The sequence below is a fragment of the Cervus elaphus genome, chromosome 28, assembly GCF_910594005.1.
Source record: "Cervus elaphus chromosome 28, mCerEla1.1, whole genome shotgun sequence".
NCBI classification, from domain to species: domain Eukaryota; kingdom Metazoa; phylum Chordata; class Mammalia; order Artiodactyla; family Cervidae; genus Cervus; species Cervus elaphus.
Window position 1 is genome coordinate 41,076,071 of NC_057842.1, and position 20,659 is coordinate 41,096,729.

Genomic DNA, 20,659 nt, shown 5'->3' on the forward strand with positions numbered 1-20,659 from the left:
ATGATATAGGAAAATATTTTAAAAATTAGAAGAGTTGAAGTGAAGCACATGCTTTTTTCCCTCATTTCAGACAATCCACTGAACAATGAAAATTCTAGAACCCACTCTTCTGTGATTGCAACAAGCAAGCTATCAGTAAAACCTTCCATCTTTCACAAAGATGCTGCTACATTAGAACCCCCATCTTCCGCTAAGATCACCTTTCAGTGTAAACACACAAGTGCCCTTTCTTCCCATGTTTTGAACAAGGAAGATTTAATTGAAGACCTTTCACAGCCAAGCAAACTAGAGAAAAGTCTAGATCATTCAGTCACTTCTTTTACAAACGAAAGCACTTACTCTGTGAAATATCCTGGATCTTTAAGCAGTTCTGTCCATTCAGAAAACTCTCATAAAGAGAGTGGCAAGAAAGATGTCCTCCCAGTATCTTCCTGTGAAAGTAGTACTTTTGATTATGAAGACGATATTCCATCTCTTACAAGACAAGTACCAAGTAGAAAGTATGCAAACATTAGAAAAATTGATAAGGATGCCCCTTTTATACATATGAGCCGTCACACTAATGAAAGTACATTGGGCAAAAATTCTTTCAACTTTTCTGACTTAAATCATTCAAAGAGTAAATTATCCTCTGAAGGAAATGAAAAAGGAAACAGCACAGCTCTGAATAGTTTATTCCCTTCATCATTAAATGAAAATTGTGAATTGCTGTCTTGCTCAGGGGAAAATAGAACTATGATGCATTCTCTTGATAGCATTGCTGATGAAAGTGGACTAAATAAACTTAAAATTAGATATGAAGAATTTCAAGAACATAAAACAGAAAAACCAAGCCTCAGCCAGCAAGCAGCACATTATATGTTTTTTCCCAGTGTTGTTCTCTCTAATTGTCTCAGTAGGCCCCAAAAACTCTCTCCTGTCACATATAAACTACAACCTGGCAATAAACAGTCCCGGTTAAAAATGAATAAAAAGAAGCTTGCAAGTCATCAAGAGACTTCTACCAAAACTGCTGAAACTGGATCCTCAAAAGATAATTGTATACAAAATAATCCTTGTAATAGTAATAATTCTGAGAAAGATAGTGTATTGGCTAGCGATTTAATTAAGGTCACCCGTGGAACTTTTGAAAATAAAACATCTACAGACAGTTTTGTAGACTGTCACTTTGGAGAAGGAACCTTAGAAACTGAGCAGTCCTTTGGATTGTATGGAAATAAATATACCCTTAGAGCCAAACGCAAGGTAAATTATGAGAACGAAGATAGTGAGTCAGGTTTTGTAACACACAACTCAAAAATTAGCCTACCTCATCCCATGGAAATTGGTGAAAGTTTAGATGGAACTCTCAAATCTCGAAAACGCAGAAAAATGTCTAAAAAGTTGCCCCCTGTCATCATAAAGTACATTATTATTAATAGGTTTAGAGGGAGGAAAAATATGCTTGTGAAACTAGGAAAAATAGACTCTAAAGAAAAACAAGTAATATTAACAGAGGAAAAAATGGAACTGTATAAAAAACTTGCACCTTTGAAGGATTTTTGGCCAAAAGTTCCTGACTCCCCTGCAACCAAATATCCCATTTATCCATTAACACCAAAGAAAAGTCACAGAAGAAAATCAAAACATAAGTCTGCTAAGAAAAAAACTGGTAAACAACAAAGGACAAATAGTGAAAATATTAGAAGAACTTTGTCTTTCAGGAAAAAACGGTCACATGCTATTCTTTCTCCTCCCTCACCATCTTACAATGCTGAAACCGAAGACTGTGACTTAAATTATAGTGATGTTATGTCTAAACTAGGTTTTCTTTCTGAGAGAAGCACAAGTCCCATAAACTCTTCTCCACCTCGCTGCTGGTCTCCCACAGATCCAAGAGCTGAAGAAATAATAATGGCTGCTGCCGATAAAGAAGCAATGCTTTTTAAGGGTCCTAATGTATATAATAGTAAGACTGTTAATTCCCGTATAGGAAAAAATAGTCGAGCAAGAATGCAGGTTAAGAAATCAAAAACAAAGCTTGTTAATCCCTCTACAGTTTCTAAGAAAAGGAACAAACGAAATCAGACAAGTAAACTAGTAGATGATGGAAAAAAGAAACCAAGAGCAAAACAGAAACAAAAAACAAATGAGAAAAGTACACCAAGAAAGCACATAACATTAAAGGAAGAAAAACTAAAATCTCAAGCTGGTACTGAAGTTAAGTTTGTGCTGAAACATCAGAATGTGCCTGAGACCTCAGATAATTCTGGAGGCTCTCAACTACTTTTTAAACAGAAAGATGTGTCTTTAATCGGCTCTGCTATAGATCATCCCCTTTCTGCTCCTGTCCCCACTGGAATTCATGCACAACAGAATTTATCTGGCTGCTTTTCTTCTTTCCTAGAAAGCAAGAAACCTGTAGATTTGCAGGCATTCCCCAGTTCACGAGATGATGTGAATTCTTCCGCTGTTTGTAGTTCTTTAGGACCTGGAATCTCAAAAATTAATGTTCAGCGATCTCATTGTCAAAATGCTATGTTTGCTCTAAAAGAATCAAGCTTGATTCAAAAAAATATATTTGACCTTTCAAACCATTTGTCTCAGGTAGCACAGAATACACAGATGTCTTCTGGTATAATGTCTCCAAAGATAGAAGAGAATGCAAATATACAAAAAAGCTATTTGTCATCTCTTGGAAAGTTAAACGAATATCGTAATTCCCTAGAATCAAAGCCAGACCAGACGTATGCCCCTAATTTTTTGCATTGCAAAGATAGTCAGCAGCAGATTGTGTGCATGGCAGAACATTCAAAGCACAGTGAAACTTGTTCTTCAGGAAATGCAGCTTCAGAGGAAAGTCAGATGCCTAATAATTGCTTTGTAACTTCTTTGAGAAGCCCAATCAAACAAATAGCTTGGGAGCAAAAACAAAGGGGTTTTATTTTAGACATGTCAAACTTTAAACCTGAAAGGGTAAAGCAAAAGCCATTGTCAGAAGCAATTTCACAAACCAAAGCACTTTCTCAATGTAGGAATCGAAATGTGTCAACACCTTCAGCATTTGGTGAAGGACAGTCTGGCCTGGCAGTTCTAAAAGAATTGTTGCAGAAAAGACAACAGAAAGCACAAAATGCAAATAGCATACAAGACCCATTATCTAATAAACAGCAACCAAACAAAAGTATCTCTTTTTCTCTTGAGCATAACAAATCAGTTAAACGAACACGATCAGTAACATCTCCAAGGAAACCTCGAACTCCCAGAAGTACAAAACCTAAAGAAAAAATTCCCAAACTTCTTAAAGTAGACTCTCTAAATTTACAAAACTCTGGCCAGTTGGATAACTCCCTATCAGATGATAGTCCCATCTTCTTTTCAGATCCAGGTTTTGAAAGTTGTTATTCACTTGAAGATAGCTTATCCCCTGAACATAATTATAATTTTGATATTAATGCAATAGGTCAAACTGGATTTTGTAGTTTTTATTCTGGAAGTCAGTTTGTCCCAGCTGATCAGAATTTGCCTCAGAAGTTCCTAAGTGATGCAGTTCAGGATCTTTTCCCGGGACAAACTGTAGAAAAAACTGAGTTTTTAAGTCATGATAACCAGAAATGTGATGAAGACAAACATCACGCCTCAGACTCAACTGCATGGATTCGATCTGGTACTCTAAGTCCTGAACTGTTTGAGAAATCATCCATAGAGAGCAATGAGAATCATCGCCACAATCAGTGGAAAAATACCTTTCATCCTCTAACAACTCGGTCTAATTCAATTATGGAGACTTTCTGTATCCAGCAGTCAGAGAACTGTCTAAATGAAAAGTCCAGATTAAATAGGAGTTCAATAAGCAAAGAAGTATTTCTTAGCCTCTCACAGCCAGGCAGTTCAGACTGGATTCAAAGTCATACCAGAAAAGAAATGGGGCAGTCTCTTGATGCAGTCAATACTTCTTTTACTACAGTACTATCCTCCCCTGATGGTGAACTTGTAGATGCAGCCTCTGAAGATTTAGAATTGTATGTTTCAAGAAACACTGATGTGTTGACACCAACTCCGGATAGTTCGCCGAGGTCTACCAGCTCTCCCTCGCAATCTAAAAACGGCAGTTTCACCCCTCGAACTGCTCACATTCTGAAACCACTTATGTCCCCACCAAGTAGGGAAGAAATTATGGCAACTTTGTTGGATCATGACCTTTCAGAAACCATTTACCAAGAACCATTTTGCAGTAATCCTTCTGATGTACCAGAAAAGCCCAGGTAATCAGAATTATTTTTCCCCTTGGGTCACTCTGAATGATTATAATGTATATATAACAAAATTTGGTAACTGACTACTACTTTCTCTGTGATACTGTAAGTCTATCATTATGAAAACACTTTTGTAATTATGGACATATTAAAAGAATTCACAAACTGGGTGGATGGTTGTACCCAGAGAAATTTATTTAAGTTGATCAGTGTTGGTCTTGATCTGTTATTTTGCACTGCATCAACATTAAGGGATTAGAGACTGTCTGTGACACAATGCCAAGAAGGATGTTATAATACTTTTGTAGTAGTATCATTTTAAAGTTAGTATTTATTTCTAAAGTGGTAAGCTTTCATAATTTTATTTTTTTTTTTCTTTTTTTTTAGCTTTCATAATTTTAAAAAGAACTTTGTTTTTTAAAAATGTTTGAAAATAAGCATACATATGTTTTAAATACTCAGGATATTTCTCTAAATGAAGATTATTTTAAGTTGTTTCTGTTACATACACTCTCTTTTCATATTGCCAGCATCTTCATTCATATTGTTACTGTTGTTTGTAGGGTACAAGATGGACTTTGATTCCCCTCATCTCTTCTTTTAAGAATCTTTTCAGAAAAGTGATAAACAGAGAGACAGATCCGTGCACACACACAGCCAGTAGCAAAAGATGAAGGTTTATAAATAGACCACAGCCCTGGCCTATTTATAAACCAGTAGTTAAGTAGGTATCCTGTCCTGCCTGCATCACCAAGGTAGAACATATCTGATAAGAGCTAAATTGGGGGACAAGGCTTAATCTGGAAAGTTTAAGGGATGGCTTTGGCCCTGCCCCTGTGTCTTTGATCCTATTTACCTAATCAGTTGCAGAGAGAGGCAGTTCATTTCAGCCATCCAGTCAGAAGCGGAGCAGAATTTCCAGGACTGCTGAGGCAGACCCTGCTTAATCTAAATGATGGGAAGAGATAGGATGTGCCAGCGAAGGCAAGAGGCCACACTGCATGTATGCACTGACCTTGAGCAGCACTGTGTTCCTTACCCTACTGAAACAGACAGTAAATGCCAGGCTTTTTACCCAGCAGATTAGCAGTAATTTCTACAAGAGTCCATTTAAGAAAGGGGTGAGAAAAAGTGATCAGAAATATAGAGTAGAAGTTCCCTCCTCTAAGGACTTGAAGTGAAAGGTAGAAAATCCCTCACCCTACCTCACCCCCACACTGCCTAGCACATAGTTTTGCTGTTCTTTTGTGCCTGGTACCCACATTTGGTTTTTTAACATGAATGGAACTCTATTTCACTGTCAGAATATATGAACGTATGTTCCTTAGCCATTAGTTTCCATTATTTTGGGGACTTTGACTTTACCAGTAGTGATTTATGGTATATTTTTTCATCTATATTTTCTTCCTTAGCCTTGCACATCTTCTTAATTCTTAGTTAACTTGTCATGTCCTAGTCATTTACTCTGTGTTACTATTAATTGTTGTCCAACTTTGGCACTTGTTCTGCAGCTGAAATAAAAGGATGATAGTCATTATATTTGAAATTTGTACCCTATGCAAATTTTTCTAATTAAAAACTATGTATTCACTGTAGAAAATTTAGGAAAAGAAGAAATAAAAATGACACCATTTCTCTACCTAGTAACAACCATTATTAATATTTTAATGTTTTCATTTTTAAGTATAGTTTTTATTTTGTTTTAATGATGTGTTCTTACTATAGTCACAATATTATGTTGAAATTGACTCACTCACCATTATAATGTAAACATTTTCCAAATTTATGAGTGCTTGAAATGTCATTTTAAATGACTGCATAATATTCTATCATGTGCATATTACTAGACAGAAATGTTGTTCTCTCTTTGGCTACTATAGAGAATTATGTGATACCTTCTTCATAAAGCATTTCTTGTATTTTGGAGTCTTTACTTAAAACTCTCAAAATAGGATGACTGAAAAATTTAAGGCTGTTGATATATATTACAGCATGAGTTGTAGCAGTTAGCATGCTGCTGAAAATATTCAAGAAAGCTGAACTTACCACACCTCAGCAATTTTTGCTTATCTTTTACTTCATTATGATCTCTGTATTAGTAATATTAGAGTTGGGTATAGTCACATATGTGTACTCATTTCCTTCAATAACAATAATTCTGATTTTTCGTAAAGCTGCCAGGTAGGTACAGGGAAGGTGCTAGTCCTGATTATGTCATTAACTAGTAAGAGCTAGAATCTTTCCATATATAGGGGAAAGGAAATGTGGTAACTCTGGTGCTGTTCCTGCAGCTCCAATCAAAAATAAGAATTCAGTTCATTGAGTTTTATCTAGAAAGTGACCAGGTCATTTGGGAAATCATGCCCTACAAGAAGTAATTGAAGAAACTATAAGAATGATCTTCATACTCATGAAAGAGATACCATGAAGAAGAAAAAGAGAAGTATGTTGCTGCAGAAGGCATAAATACATGACCTATAGATATATTAGAGAACGAAATTTAGCTTAATACTTACAGTAACTATTAGAAACAAAGCCAGGTTTCCTTTTAATTAGTGATTCTTCACATGCATTAGTAGCATTTAACCTATGTGCACCCTGCCAACTGCTAAGTTCTTGCGTTAGTATTAACCTTTTTCATGTAAAGAGGAGAAAGAATTACAGTTTACATCAATTGTGTGTGATTTTTTTAATGTTTGAGGGAATTTGGCAGGGTATAAAACTTGTTTCAACGGACAGGCTTTGCTAGACTGCTGCATAGAGAGTAGGGAATGTATAAAAAGGTTATAGATAAAATCTGGGGTATAGTCTCTGATGATAAATTCTTCCAGCATTTTTATTCTTATATGGTGACAGTGGAAAGTTATTTAAGATGAATAGAGGAAAGGAATCAGATGTGTTTGTACCATCTCCTTGAAAAGAAGTCTTCATTGGACACTTTCTTTCCTTGGTATTGATGATACCTTCCAAAGGAATTTTAATTTAGTAGTCATATACCTGTTAGAAAAAGCATATCGAGACTAAAGATAGAATGTACCTGCATAAAATATATGTTTGTGGAGGTTGGGGCATAGGATGTGGAAACAGAAGAAAGAAATAGGCATTTTTTTATTTATTTATTTATTTTTTTTTTTAGAAATAGGCATTTTTAAAACTCCGAAAAGAACTTTTAAAAATCTCTAAGTTAAGGAGCTAATATTTTGGTAATTTTTCTTTGAGACAAAATAGTTGTTCTAAAATATGTTGTTTATAGGGAGATCGGTGGACGGCTTCTCATGGTAGAAACTCGACTTCCAAATGATCTGGCTGAGTTTGAGGGAGACTTTTCTTTGGAAGGACTTCGTCTGTGGAAAACAGCCTTCTCAGCAATGACTCAAAATCCAAGACCTGGGTCACCCCCTCGCAGTGGCCAAGCAGCTGTCAATAAAAGATCAAGTAATAATCGTAAAATGGCTGAAGATAAAAAAATTGTGATCATGCCTTGCAAATGTGCCCCAAGTCGACAACTGGTTCAGGCATGGCTTCAAGCCAAAGAAGAATATGAACGTTCCAAGAAACTGTCTAAAACGGAGCCAACTGGAGTTGTAAAATCTGCTGAAGACTTCAGCTCTTCAGTTAATCCAGATGACAGACCTGTAGCGCCTCCAAAAATGGATACAACTCCACATATACTCCCCACTACAGCACATACCAAGGAAGATGTTGACAATTCTCAGATTGCTTTACAAGCGCCAACCACAGAATGCCATCAGATTGCAAGTGAAAGTCAGACACTGCCACTAGTTGCTTCCGCAGATGATGCTGAGAAAGATCAGGATGATGACGGTGACTATTCTATTAGTTATAGCTCTCCTGATTCTCCAGCAATTCCCCCTTGGCAACAGGCAACATCCCCAGATTCCAAAACATTAAATGGAGATGACAGACCCTCATCACCAGTAGAGGACCTACACTCTCTGACTATTGAAAACTTACTAAAGCCCGTAAAAGATAGTGTACAGAAGAGCCCCTGCACTGAGCCGCAGGAGCCTCTAGTGATATCCCCAATTAATGTTAGGACAAGAACTGAGATATGTGAATCACTTTGCCTTCATAGTACACCAATCGTACAGAGAAAACTCCTGGAAAGGCTTCCTGAAGCAGCTGGCCTTAGCCCTTTGTCAACAGGTAAGTTTACAAATAACAGAAAGTCACCATAGAGCTCTTCAGATACCAGAAATGAAACCAGCATTGACTATGTAATGAAAATCAGAGCTTTTTAAATGTAATTTAGCTCAGCTAATGAGAGGTTGTTCTTTTATCATGTCTTAAATATCATCACATGATAACTTTTTTATCTTTCTGCTGTGAAATATACTCACATCTGTTTCCATCCTTTCTTCTTGCCTTCTGGGTAGAATGTAGGAGCCCTCTCAGAAACCTTATCTTCTCAACTTAATTTTTCCTACTGGCTTTGATTTATATCCAGATATTTCCCACCCTGTAAAATAGAAAACCAAACACCTATCTTGACCTTCCATCTTTTAGCCTCTACTCTTTTTCCTCTCATTTAAAGCCAAATTTCTTAAAAGATCTCTCTAATTTGACAGCTCTATTGCTTTACATCCTACTCATTTGTCAGCCCACTCTAAACTGGATTCTGCCCCCATCAGTTCACCAGTATGGATCTTGTGAAGATTCTCTATAATCTTCATGTAGCTAAAGCCAGTGGATGTTTTTCAGTCTTTCTATCACATGTCCTCCAAGCAGCCATTGTTCTTATGACCACACCTTCCTTCTTAGAGCTTCTTCTCCCTTTGGCTTTACCCCTACTCCTCTCTTTTTTCCTCCCCCCCCCTGTTTCTTCCTACTTGCTTTCCTTTGAAGTGTACCTCACATTCTCAGTGATTATCTAAATATTGTAGTTTATTAAGGCTTAGCAGCTTTCTTTACTCTGTGTTCTCTCCCTCAATGACCTAGTTCCTGCCCACAGAATTGATAATTCACAAATTTAAATTTCCAGTTCAGAATTCTCTTTTAAGCTTCAGAACACTATATCCAGCTACCTTTGGCATTTCTACTTGAATGCTCAGAAGCACCACAAGGTCAGTATTTTTTAATCTTAGTTTATGATCTCATTGCATCCATTCACTACCAATTACCTAGCACGCTTTATACACACACATACATGCCCACACATTGAAAACTATTCCTTATTTGAATGGCCAGTACCACCAGTTCTTCTGTCACTGAGTTACGCAGGTCAGAAATAGTGGTCTTATTTATAATATCACCTGATTCCCTCACTGCCCATCCTGTGGTTTTCACACTTCTTTGTTTCCTAAATTACCCAAAACTCTCTAACTCTGTCTCTGGTACTACCAAGCCCTCATTTCTCACCTGGGCTTCTACCCTAGCCTTCTTATTCACCCTTAACAATTTCCAGTTTTTTTGTTTGGTAATCAGGGAAAATTCTCACTCTTTTCCTAGTTAATTTCTATTCTTTCTTTGGATTTTAGCTCAAAAAAGCCCTCCTAATTCCCTGACTAGATAAAATTTCTCAATTATCTTCTTTCTTGTACTTACCCTAGTTAAATTTTACTTTTCTATATGTATTTGATCAATGTCTGATTCTCTCTCTAGACCTCACGAGGGTACAAGATTATTTTTTTCTTCATATATACTTGATAAATCAGTGAATGGATTAAATGATTCCCTAGGGTAATAACTGAGGAATAAAATTCAACAACTAATTTCTAAATGTTTTTATTTAATAGTACAAATATTAAAAGTTATTTTAGTGTGGGAATCACAGGTTTGAATCAATTTCATTTTTAAATTGTGTAATCTTTGTGAAGAATTTATAGGACAATACTCGTGAATGGTATCTGAGAGTTGGAACAACAAAAATTAAAAAAAAGAAAGAAAAAACACACACAGAAGCAGGCAACGTTGATTTGTATGTTAAATATAAAATTTCTTTCTGCAGAACCAAAAACCCAGAAATTGAGTCATAAGAAAGGAGGTAATACTGACGCTCTTAGAAGAGTACTCTTAACACAAGCAAAGGTAACTATGCTAAACGTATTTAAAGATCAGTGGAAGATCCATTCTTATTCTTGGATTTCAGTTAGATAATTGATAACTTTGTGTCTCAGTTTTTTAATAATTTTATTATATTTTTGCATCATTTATTTACATGTCTTTGAGACAACAAGAAATTGCCTAATTAAAAAAATTTTTTTTTGTTGTTGGGATCTAAAAGATTCTTATATGTAAATACAAATATTACAGAGAAAGTGAATATGATAGCCAAAATGTGGATTATGAGGATACAAATACATTAACTGATTACTGGCAAAATCAGAACAGTCCAATGACAGCAGAGCTCAAGTAAGTGATTTTTGATCCCACCAAAAGTATATCCTTTTTCTTGGTTTATTACTTTTTTCTCAAATATAGCATTATTGATTTTTCAGTTCATTTTACTAAGTATCAAAGGAAAGCAACATTATTTATTACCAAAACTCTGAAAAATCATAAATGTCTTTATTCAAATACTGAAAATTGTTGTAATACTTAACTGGAAATACATGGTTATGTGAAAAAAGTATTCATTAGACATGTATCCTTAGAAATATATGATAGAGATCACTTCTGTATTGACCACTTCTTGTAAATATCATTAACTACATAAAATATATTTTAGTATTTCTATTTTGAGATTACAAATGCTTTTTAAAACTATCATTTTAAAATCAGTATTGAATTAAAAGTCATATATTAAAAACAAGTATGAGTGTAGATGAACATAAATCAACACTTTCAGGAAAATTATTAATGGATTTGGAAATCAGAATATATATATATATTTTTTAATAGATTCTATTCTTTCTAACCCCTTGAAAATTATGCTTTAGTTTATCTTTCAGATACATGTTGTATTAGGGTAAAATACAAACCCACAATTTTAAATCTTTTATACATTTTAGCCAGACTACTTGCAAATATATTGTTTGCTTGCTTGTCATGTTTCCAAGAAAGGTCAAGATAAATGTCCATGTGGTACAAATGTCAACTCTCTACAAAGCTATTATTTTCAATATTTGGGGTTTGTAAACTCAAGAATCAATATATGGTTGACTTAGATTATATCAGATATTTCTACATATACCAGGTGTGGTATCTTGAGTTACTAGCCTGAAAAAAATGCAAATAAAATACTTAAGTTTCTTCTTTTATTTAAGGAGATGGTACTAGTTTATCATATTACTGAATGCATAAAGTTATCTAAGCAGAAATAAGTAATCAAAAGAAAGGAAATGATTGCTCATTATTTTTTTCTGGCTCTGTGTGTTTTTTTTAATAGAATCAATTTGCAGCAGTAAATACCCCAAAGAAAGAAACTTCTCAGATTGATGGACCATCCTTAAACAATACTTACGGTTTCAAAGTCAGCATACAAAACTTACAGGAGGCGAAAGCTTTACATGAGGTAAAACTGCAACAGTAAGGACACATATACACTATATACCTTTAGTATGTTTTATTCTATGGTACAAGTACAGAAATTTTTTACAGGGAGAGGACTAAATTGAATTCTATACCTATTCGTCTTTATCTTGTTCTTATTATCCTTACTATTTTATGTATTTATATGAAACAGAGAAACTTTTAAAGTAGTCATCAGTTATTGAGACTGCTTTGTGGTTTCACAGTTTTCTCAAACCTTATACCTGAAGTTTTTAAAAAGAAGCTAAAATTTAGAAAACGTTTCTCTGCCATTTGAAACTCTGTATATTACTCTGGGATTGTTATATTACCATGTTATATCACATCCCAAATGTGATACCTACTTGTATTTTCTGTTTGGTTGATTTAGTGGATTATTGCTTGTACAATTCATTTGTTCATGTAATCTTTATAACCCAGTTATCGTCACAGCACAAACCATATGCAGAGACTAGGAAGCTATCTTGAAAAAAATGTACATTCTTACTGGAGAATATTTATGAATGGCTCACTGTAAATTTATATTCACCATTAATTTATCTGTCTTTACTATAAATATTTCTGTAAAGAAGACAACTCAAAACATGTCTGATTGGCAAGGAGGTGAAATTAGAATATATTTTCATTGTTTATATGTGTGCTGTCGGAATGGTAGCTACTAACATCTTGGTTATTGAGAATTTTAAGTTTGGCTTACATATCTAGGAATTAAATTTTAGATTTCTTTTAATTTTAAGTAATTTATTTCCGTTACAACTTCTGCAACCTCACTGAGATGTGCCATAAATGTAAAATGCATACTGATTTCAAAGACTTAATAGGAAAAAAAATATGAAATACCTTATTAGTAATTTTTTATATTGATTACATGTTGAATGGGTAGTTTTGATATATTAAGTGAAAATATTTTAAAATTAGTTTAACCTATTCTTACCTTTTTTTAATGTGAGTACTGAAAAATTTTAAATTATGAATGTGACTTTCATATTTCTTTTGGTCAGTACTGGTTTATACAGTTGTTTTATGTCTTTGCCCTTATAGCAGAGAATATGATTTTTTTGGTTGGGTTTTTGGTTTCCAGTAGGTTCTGTCTTCTGAGAATTAGATGAGTTGACTAAGAAAAATTTAAATATTGTCTTCATTTTTACCCTAACTTTGATCTAAGATTTTTACTCTTTTAGAATTAGATCAGGACTGTCTCGTCTCCCTAATAGTTTATTTGCACATTTCTTCATTCAGCAGCATTCATTTAGTTCCTGTTTTATATCTGATCCTATACTATCCCCTGAAGCTCAGATATATTAAGTAACAAGCTCAGGAATGTTTATCTTATCAAGTACACACCCAAAATTCAAAAATTAAAGAAAATATTTTGTAAAAAGTATTTATCAAAGCAAATGTGATAGACCTTAACAAAAAGACTTGTTGCATTTGATTTTTTTGTTATTATCTGAAAAACATATTTTCCTTCTTATACTGTTGTTTTATTCTATGTAACCCTATTTCAGAATCTTGGGCCTTCTTGAAGTTAAAATCTCTTTGAAGGTCTGGCAAGTTGCTCATAGCTTCCTCACACACTTTTTGCATCTCAAGGCACAGTCCAAATCGCCGCCTGGTGGTCAGATAGGGAATGCACACACAAAAAAAACTAATGTACTGTATTCCTTTTACTAGGAAATTGTGCTCCAAGCATTTTTCCTGTTTTACATTACCCTGATCTGATTTCTCTCTCTCTCTTCTACACATAAAGTACTCAGTGCGGAAAAAGAAGTTTGTATTCCCTTTTCTTACCCCCTTCTTTACTGATCACACTCAGTAAATCTCTTTCCATCTCATCATTCCATATGTTGGCTTAAAAAAAATACCCCTAAGAACTATAATGCATTTTATATTGAGGAGTGAAAAGGCAAAATTGGAATGTGAAATTTGGCCTGGTGTGTAAATAAATCAGCCTCCAGAACTCTTTTGGCCCGAAATTGTCTTCAGTCTTCTCCACAGTTTTTCCACATGTTCCTTCTTTTCTAATTAAACTGATTTTTTGTTTTGTTTAGGTTTAGGGAGAAGGTTTCCATTTCACAATTTTTGGAGATTTGTTTTATTCCATATGCCTATACATGCATAATTAATGTTCTTTATATTTAAAAAAGTACTTAATAACAAATTTACTGATGAATGCATGCACTATTACATGTACATGGTAAAGAAACTTCCAAGACAAAAATATTTACATTGAAAAGTAAGCTTCTCTCCCACCTGAATTCCCTTCCCCAAAACAATAAACAGTTTTGTGTTTTTTGTCTCTTTGCAGACATTTTCTATGCATGTGCTTAGTATATTACACTCATTTATTCCATTTTATCACTGTATTATGGTGATCTTTCCATATTAGGAGATAGAGATCTGGCTCATTCTTTTCAAAATGTTAAAGGTTACAGAGTATTCATTCTGTGTAGCATTTATGTATGCCACCTAATTTATTGGCAGTAACCAGTTCCAAACTGATAGAGATTTAGGTTTTTAGTCATTTATAACTTATAAAAACTGAAAATAGTATCATCCTAGTAAACATCTTTGTACAATTTGTGCATATATTTTGGCTACATACGTAGTATATCTTCTGGATACATTCTCAAGAGTAGGAACGCTAGATTGAAGGACATGTCTTGTTTTTAATGGAAATAATTGATTTACAATATTATATGTTTCAGGTATATAGTGATTCAGTATTTTTATAGATTGTACTCCATTTAAAGTTATTATAAAATAATCGCTGTATTTCCTTGTGCTTACAATATATCCTTGTTGCTTATTTATTTTATACATAATATTTTGTATCTCTTAATCCTCTATCCTGTCATGACTTTCCCCCCTTCTCTTCCCAGGGGTAACCACTAATTTGTTCTGTCCTTATAAAATTTTGATTGATACTATTTAGTTGTCCTCCAGAGATATCCATTAAATTCTACTCCCATCGCTAAGGAGAATTTCTGCATTTACATTTCTTTAACAGATGGCATGCACGATAAATACAAAATATAGATCCTTTATTGAACTAAGGTGACCTGAATAATTGCAGTATTGTAACAGTAGTCTCCTATTTTCCATTGCCAGATATATGTATAACACTGGTACAGTAATGGCTATAATTCCAGCTGTAATCATGAATCCAATCTATATCTTTTTTTCTTATCCAGAGTTTATTCTTAACTCTGTCTTAGAGAACTAAGTAAGGATTACTGTTAAAGAGTTTTTATTAGCATAGGAAATTAAGTGTAAAAAGCAAAAATAATACGTTTTTTGGATTATATGTCAAAGAGAAAATGTGCGTGTTCAAAAACCTGGCTGTTGTATAGTTGACATCTTACAATTCTTACAATTTTTTTTTTTTAGGAAAAACTTTAAAAAATTGCCTGTTATATATGAAAGTCTAAGTAATTTTCAGACAATAAATAAGTAGGAGTTTCAGACTAAAAAACAGAACTCTTTTGAGTTTAAAGTACAGGTAGAACAACAGTTAACTGGATAGAAAGTAACAGACTTTGGTTTGAATGTACAACCTTTTGGCCTAGTCATTCTTTCTCAAATAGAAATTGAGAAAATTGAGAGGCACTGCATGTACTCTAGGGAGAGTTTTTAAAAGAAAAACATGAATTGATTTAATCTGATCTTAGAACTAAAAACCTAGTTTCAATTTGTGGAATGTTAAATTGTGACTGTGTCCTATATAGTCATTTTTCTGTAATTTTCCATATGTATTTCCTCAGAGCCTTAGTGAAATATACTACTTTCAGCTTGTCTCAAAAAAATGCTTAAAACCATGGTATTTATTTCCTTTTATAGATACAGAATCTTACCCTAATCAGTGTGGAATTACATGCTCGAACTAGACGAGACTTAGAACCAGATCCTGAATTTGACCCAATCTGTGCTCTGTTCTACTGCATCTCATCTGACACTCCACTGCCGGATACAGACAAAACAGAACTCACAGGTGTAATCGTGATTGATAAAGACAAGACAGTATCTAGTCAAGGTATTGGTCATTTTTATTAATTTTATACCTACATACCCCAGGAAGTATGTAGGTTCCCTGGTGTCTCAGACGGTAAAGATTCCTGGGTCGGGAAGATTCCCTGGAGAAGGGAATGCCTACGCACTCCAGTATTCTTGCCTGGAGAATTCCATGGACCGAGGAGCCTGGCGGGCTACAGTCCAGGGGGTCCCAAAAAGTTGGATATGACTGAGAGACTAACACTTTCTTTCACCCTGGGAAGAACCTTTTATTGGGGCAGTTTCTGTGCTCAGAGTCTAAACCAAACAAGCATAAAGAACCCCTCTCTACCTTATGGTTAGGAATTCCCTCAAATAGTACTGTTTTGTTGATTATGCATCCATGAATTTCCTACCATGCACATCTTCTAATCTGTTATTGTATCAGATTAAAGTAACTGATTCCCTAGTGTTAAAGAGAACTTTCAAAACCAGGATACAGTCACCTTGGCTTTGATGTACATTGTTTTAGCTATTGCTGTATTCAGTTTGCCAGTTATATTAGGATGCTTGCACCTATGTTCATGAGGAAGACTGGCATTTAATTTTCATTTCTTACATTGTGCTCATAAAACTTTGGTAAGAAAGCTTTGCTAGCCTTAAAAAAAAACCTCTCTAAATGTTTGCTGAGGTGGGAGTAGGAAGTGTTGTATATAATTTTGTCTTAGATTCATTATTCTTGAATTATTGTTAGAAGTCAGAAGCAGTACAATATAAAGAGCTTAATAAAATTTCCAATTAGCATGTCTAATTTGATCTAAATATTATATGAAATACTAATTGTTAATGTTGAATTCAAATGATTGTGTATCTATAGGTTGGGTGGACAGTCTTCCTTATATATACATGCTGGTATTTTGCTGCTAATACAGAGTTTTTCTTTGCTTTAAGAAGTTAAGTTATGGACTTTCCTGGTGGTCCAGTGATTAAGACTCCACCCTTCCAGTGCAGGGAGTACAGGTTCGATCCCTGGTCAAGGAACTAAGATACCACATGCCTTGCAGTGTGGCCAAAAATATTTTTTAAAAATTTAAAAGTTACTACTATAAGGTAATGGTTTGCAAACTACTTAAGGTATATTCCAATTTTATTGATATTTCTTCATAAATACATATACTTTAAGTTCAGAGGTTCTTCATATAGGATACCACATAAGGCATTTTATAAAATACCAAGTGTTCTTTGGCAATTTTAAATAGTAATATCTGAATTCAGTCAATTGAGGAGGAAGCTTTAACAGAACAAAACTGTTCAGGAATTTGCAGTTTAATCAGTGATATGCTTGAGCTGGCTTCTACCAGCTCATGAGCCAATTGCTAAATTTTCATGAATTTTTTGAAGTAGTTGATGTCACATTGGTAGTTTGAATTTAGCCATGGTCAGAATTTCTCATGTCTTAGAAATAAGCAAGCAGTACAAATCGGGGCTTTCTTTTTTCCCCCTATGGAGAGGTGCTTGTAAATATTCTCCAGCATACCACTAATTAAAATATTCTCTACTAAGCAAAGCTCTTCTATAAAAAGAAATAAAGTAATAAAATTTCTTTTTGGGTGACATTTTGTTATCTAGGGAATTTTGTCAATGTAGACTTCAGGAAAATAGCTGAAAATATAAAATTTGAATTTTCAGTTGCATATTTTACTAGAAAACCTTTAAGAAAACTTTCAGGAAACAATTATGTGTTTACTTTGGGGAAGCTGTCTTATTTTAAAGTATTCTAGTTGTGTAATTTTACTCAAAAGTAAGATACTACTACTTAACACAATTATATATAATAAACATTTTATTTATTTCTTAGATATCAGATATCAGACCCCATTACTTATTAGATCTGGAATCACAGGACTAGAAGTTACCTATGCTGCTGATGAGAAGGCACTTTTTCAAGAAATTGCAAATATAATTAAGAGGTATTGTTTTTATTTCCGATTTTTCCAGCTTTTGTTCCAGTCCTTTTGTGCTATTGCTGAGTAATGTAGGTGAAGGTAAAAAAGAGAAAGTGAGTCCCTTCCTGTGGCCCTTGAAAGAAAAGTTATTCTGGAAAGGATTTTGCTCTCATCTCCAATCACCGTCATGAATTCCATCAGATTAGGGATTAAAAAAAAGAATATTCCATTCTCAGGATTGAGGGGCTGGTGAAAGACAAATACTAGCTTAGCTTCTAACGTTTTCCAGTTAGATTTTAGCATTTTTCTGTGGTGATGAAATAACAACTTAACTATAAAGTTAAATTGTATCATTGATTAAATAGGGTTCTGCCCTAGGAACCACCATTTCAATACCTTTTTACTTCTTTTTTTTTTTAGAAAATGTTTTCTGAATTCTAAACAAATCCATATTTCCAAGAACTTTGGATTATACTCTGTTCATAAATCTAGGACTATCTGGTACATACCCTTTTGTGTACATAATTTCTTAAAAATCTCTTCTGACCATTTGATGTTGGCTTTGATGCTTGATAGTAGAATCTTGTCAAAATTTATGAAAAAGATGTTTTACAAAAGCTGTTTTAATTTAAAAATAAAACAAGTGTATCTCTTTTGCATCTTCTCAAGAGTATAACTCTCAGTGGCCATGTGTTTCACTTTTCTAGAAACTTAAAACTTCTGCCTATTGCTAAGTTTAGGTTTTTAAATGCCTAAAAGCAGGCTGGAAAATACTCTTTGGATTCTGATGTATGGATAAAAGCTGTCCTTGAGCATGTTGTTACAATCAACCCTTTCTGTTTTGCTTTGGAGAACTTTTTCCTATAAAAGTGAGATGATATACTGTATTAAAGATCAGTGATGATATTTTACTGACTCAACATCTGATTGAATCCCAAATGGATTAACACAAACCATTTTGAAAATTAGAACCTAGAAGGGTATGATGAGGTAGGAAGGAGGTTCAAGATATATGGGACATATGTATACCTATGGCTGATCCATGTTGCTGTATGGCAGAAACTAACACAATATTGTAAACCAATTATCCTTCAATTAAAAAGAATCTTTTAAGAAAGAAAATTAGAACACCAGAAAATATTTTCAAAGAAACAAAGTTAGATGTCAGAGCCTCAAAGAAAAAAAAATGATATGCTACTCCCCACCACTCTAGGGAGGAAAAAAGAGGAATGTATTTTTACTATTTATAGTACTGGTGACTGGATGGATTCCCATCCATCTGAGTCTTACCATTGTCAGTGCTATCTTTTATCTTCTCACACAGCTTGTCAACATGTCAGGTACTTTCGGTGCTCACACTGCAAGCAGCTTAGCAAAAGGAACATGTAAGAGTTTTGGTCAAATACCATTTTATGGGCCAGTGCATATCCAATAATGTCCCTGGGCTTTGTAAGCTTGTGTTCTCCTTGTTAGGTATATTCCTAGCAATAGGATTCACCTGCCAACATTGAGAATCTTGTCAGTCATTTGCAAGTGTAGTAACTTTCTTAAATGTCCGTAACATGAATTATACTAGTTGTTAAGAAAAGTGCAGTAAAGAAAATAAAATTAACTTCTGGTTCTTACTCTACATCACATGGCTACTAGAAAGAGAAGAAGAAGAGTTAAATATTAGCATTTCAGTTCTGTAATGTTGTTTATGTATTACTCCAAACAACTCCCTAAAAGGTTATTTCCTTCTTAAACCTCATTTGTTGAGTACCTACTTAACACAGGCTTTGCTAAGAGCATAGGCTTGGGACTCAGCCATCTCTGTCTTTTTGTCTTTGTCTTGAGCCAGTTACTTATCTCTCTAAACTTTAATTTCCACATCTATAAAATGGGTAATAGGTATTAGAATTAAGTGCAATAAAGCACATAAAACTCTTAGCCTGGTCAATACTTAAATATTAACTCTGTAAAATACAGTGCTAGGTGCTGAATATAAAACTGAATTAAATACAGATGGATAGTCTCAGAGATTTATTGTCTTTATTTTTTCATTCTTAATATTTACTTCCTCAGGTGGCCAACATGTAAAGTCATGTAAATTACTATTAAAAAAGTAAAACCAGATCCATTATGTTCTTGTCACAGCCATTTTTTATCTTTCTCTGTTTCCTTGAACTTACACATTTCCCCAGCCTCCCTAACTTAAGTTTTGAGTCCTACCTGTCTCTTTTTCCCTAGTCAATGCATTAGTCCCTCCTATCCATTTAGCCTCAGAATTAGTTTTCAAGATCGTTCCTTCTCCTCTCCCCATGCTTGTGGCCACTCCCTAAGTTAGAGCCCTTTCACCTGTCATCTGTACAGGTCTTAGTGTTACCTACAATATAAGTTGTGAAGCAGCTTTTTTCTGCCTAAGCAAATAAAATCATTTTCATGATTCTGGTGCTTCCATTTTCTCCACAATTTTGTTCTTCACTACTAATTGCATTTACTCAACCTTGTTCTTTCTATAACTTTCAGAAACCTAGTAGAGTGAATAAAATTTACAAAAATTAAAGAACAAGTCACCAAGATTTTGTTACTGTCACCAAATGTTTTCACAGAAGAAATATGGAATCCTTGGAACTTTGAACTTGAAACAGATATCTTATCAGCTTTGAGAGTCTTGTAAGACTGAACAACCTCTGGGTCAAAAAATAAATACACATGATAGATCTGAAAATGTTGAAAAGACACAGGTTTTCTGAAAGAGCCAAATCTTTAATAAATCTATTAAGAGAAGCATTAATGGTAACTTATTTTTTTCAGCAGTCATTTCTGAGCAGTAGTAGTTTACAAGAGACACTTGTTAATTGAGAAAAAATTTTCATAGCTATCAAAAAATAAGTGTATTTAAACAATCTATTAACTATTTACCACAACAGAGCAAGTTGCTGATTGGAAAGATAATTCTTACAATAATAAGATGTTACATGAGTGAAAGAAACTCAGATGAAGATATTGGAAGAA

General features: G+C 34.1%; 1 protein-coding gene across 3 annotated transcripts in view; it reads left to right on the top strand.

Annotated features, from left to right (window-relative positions):
* Window positions 1–20,659, top strand: part of REV3L (REV3 like, DNA directed polymerase zeta catalytic subunit) — a 176,732-nt gene that overhangs the window by 102,565 nt on the left and 53,508 nt on the right. For all 3 annotated transcript variants that reach the window (XM_043890411.1, XM_043890412.1, XM_043890413.1), the window contains 6 exons: window positions 71–4,244; window positions 7,489–8,402; window positions 10,204–10,283; window positions 11,584–11,709; window positions 15,567–15,759; window positions 17,575–17,686. In XM_043890411.1, the coding sequence (XP_043746346.1) occupies window positions 71–4,244; window positions 7,489–8,402; window positions 10,204–10,283; window positions 11,584–11,709; window positions 15,567–15,759; window positions 17,575–17,686 (5,599 nt within the window). The remainder of the gene's footprint in view (window positions 1–70; window positions 4,245–7,488; window positions 8,403–10,203; window positions 10,284–11,583; window positions 11,710–15,566; window positions 15,760–17,574; window positions 17,687–20,659) is intronic.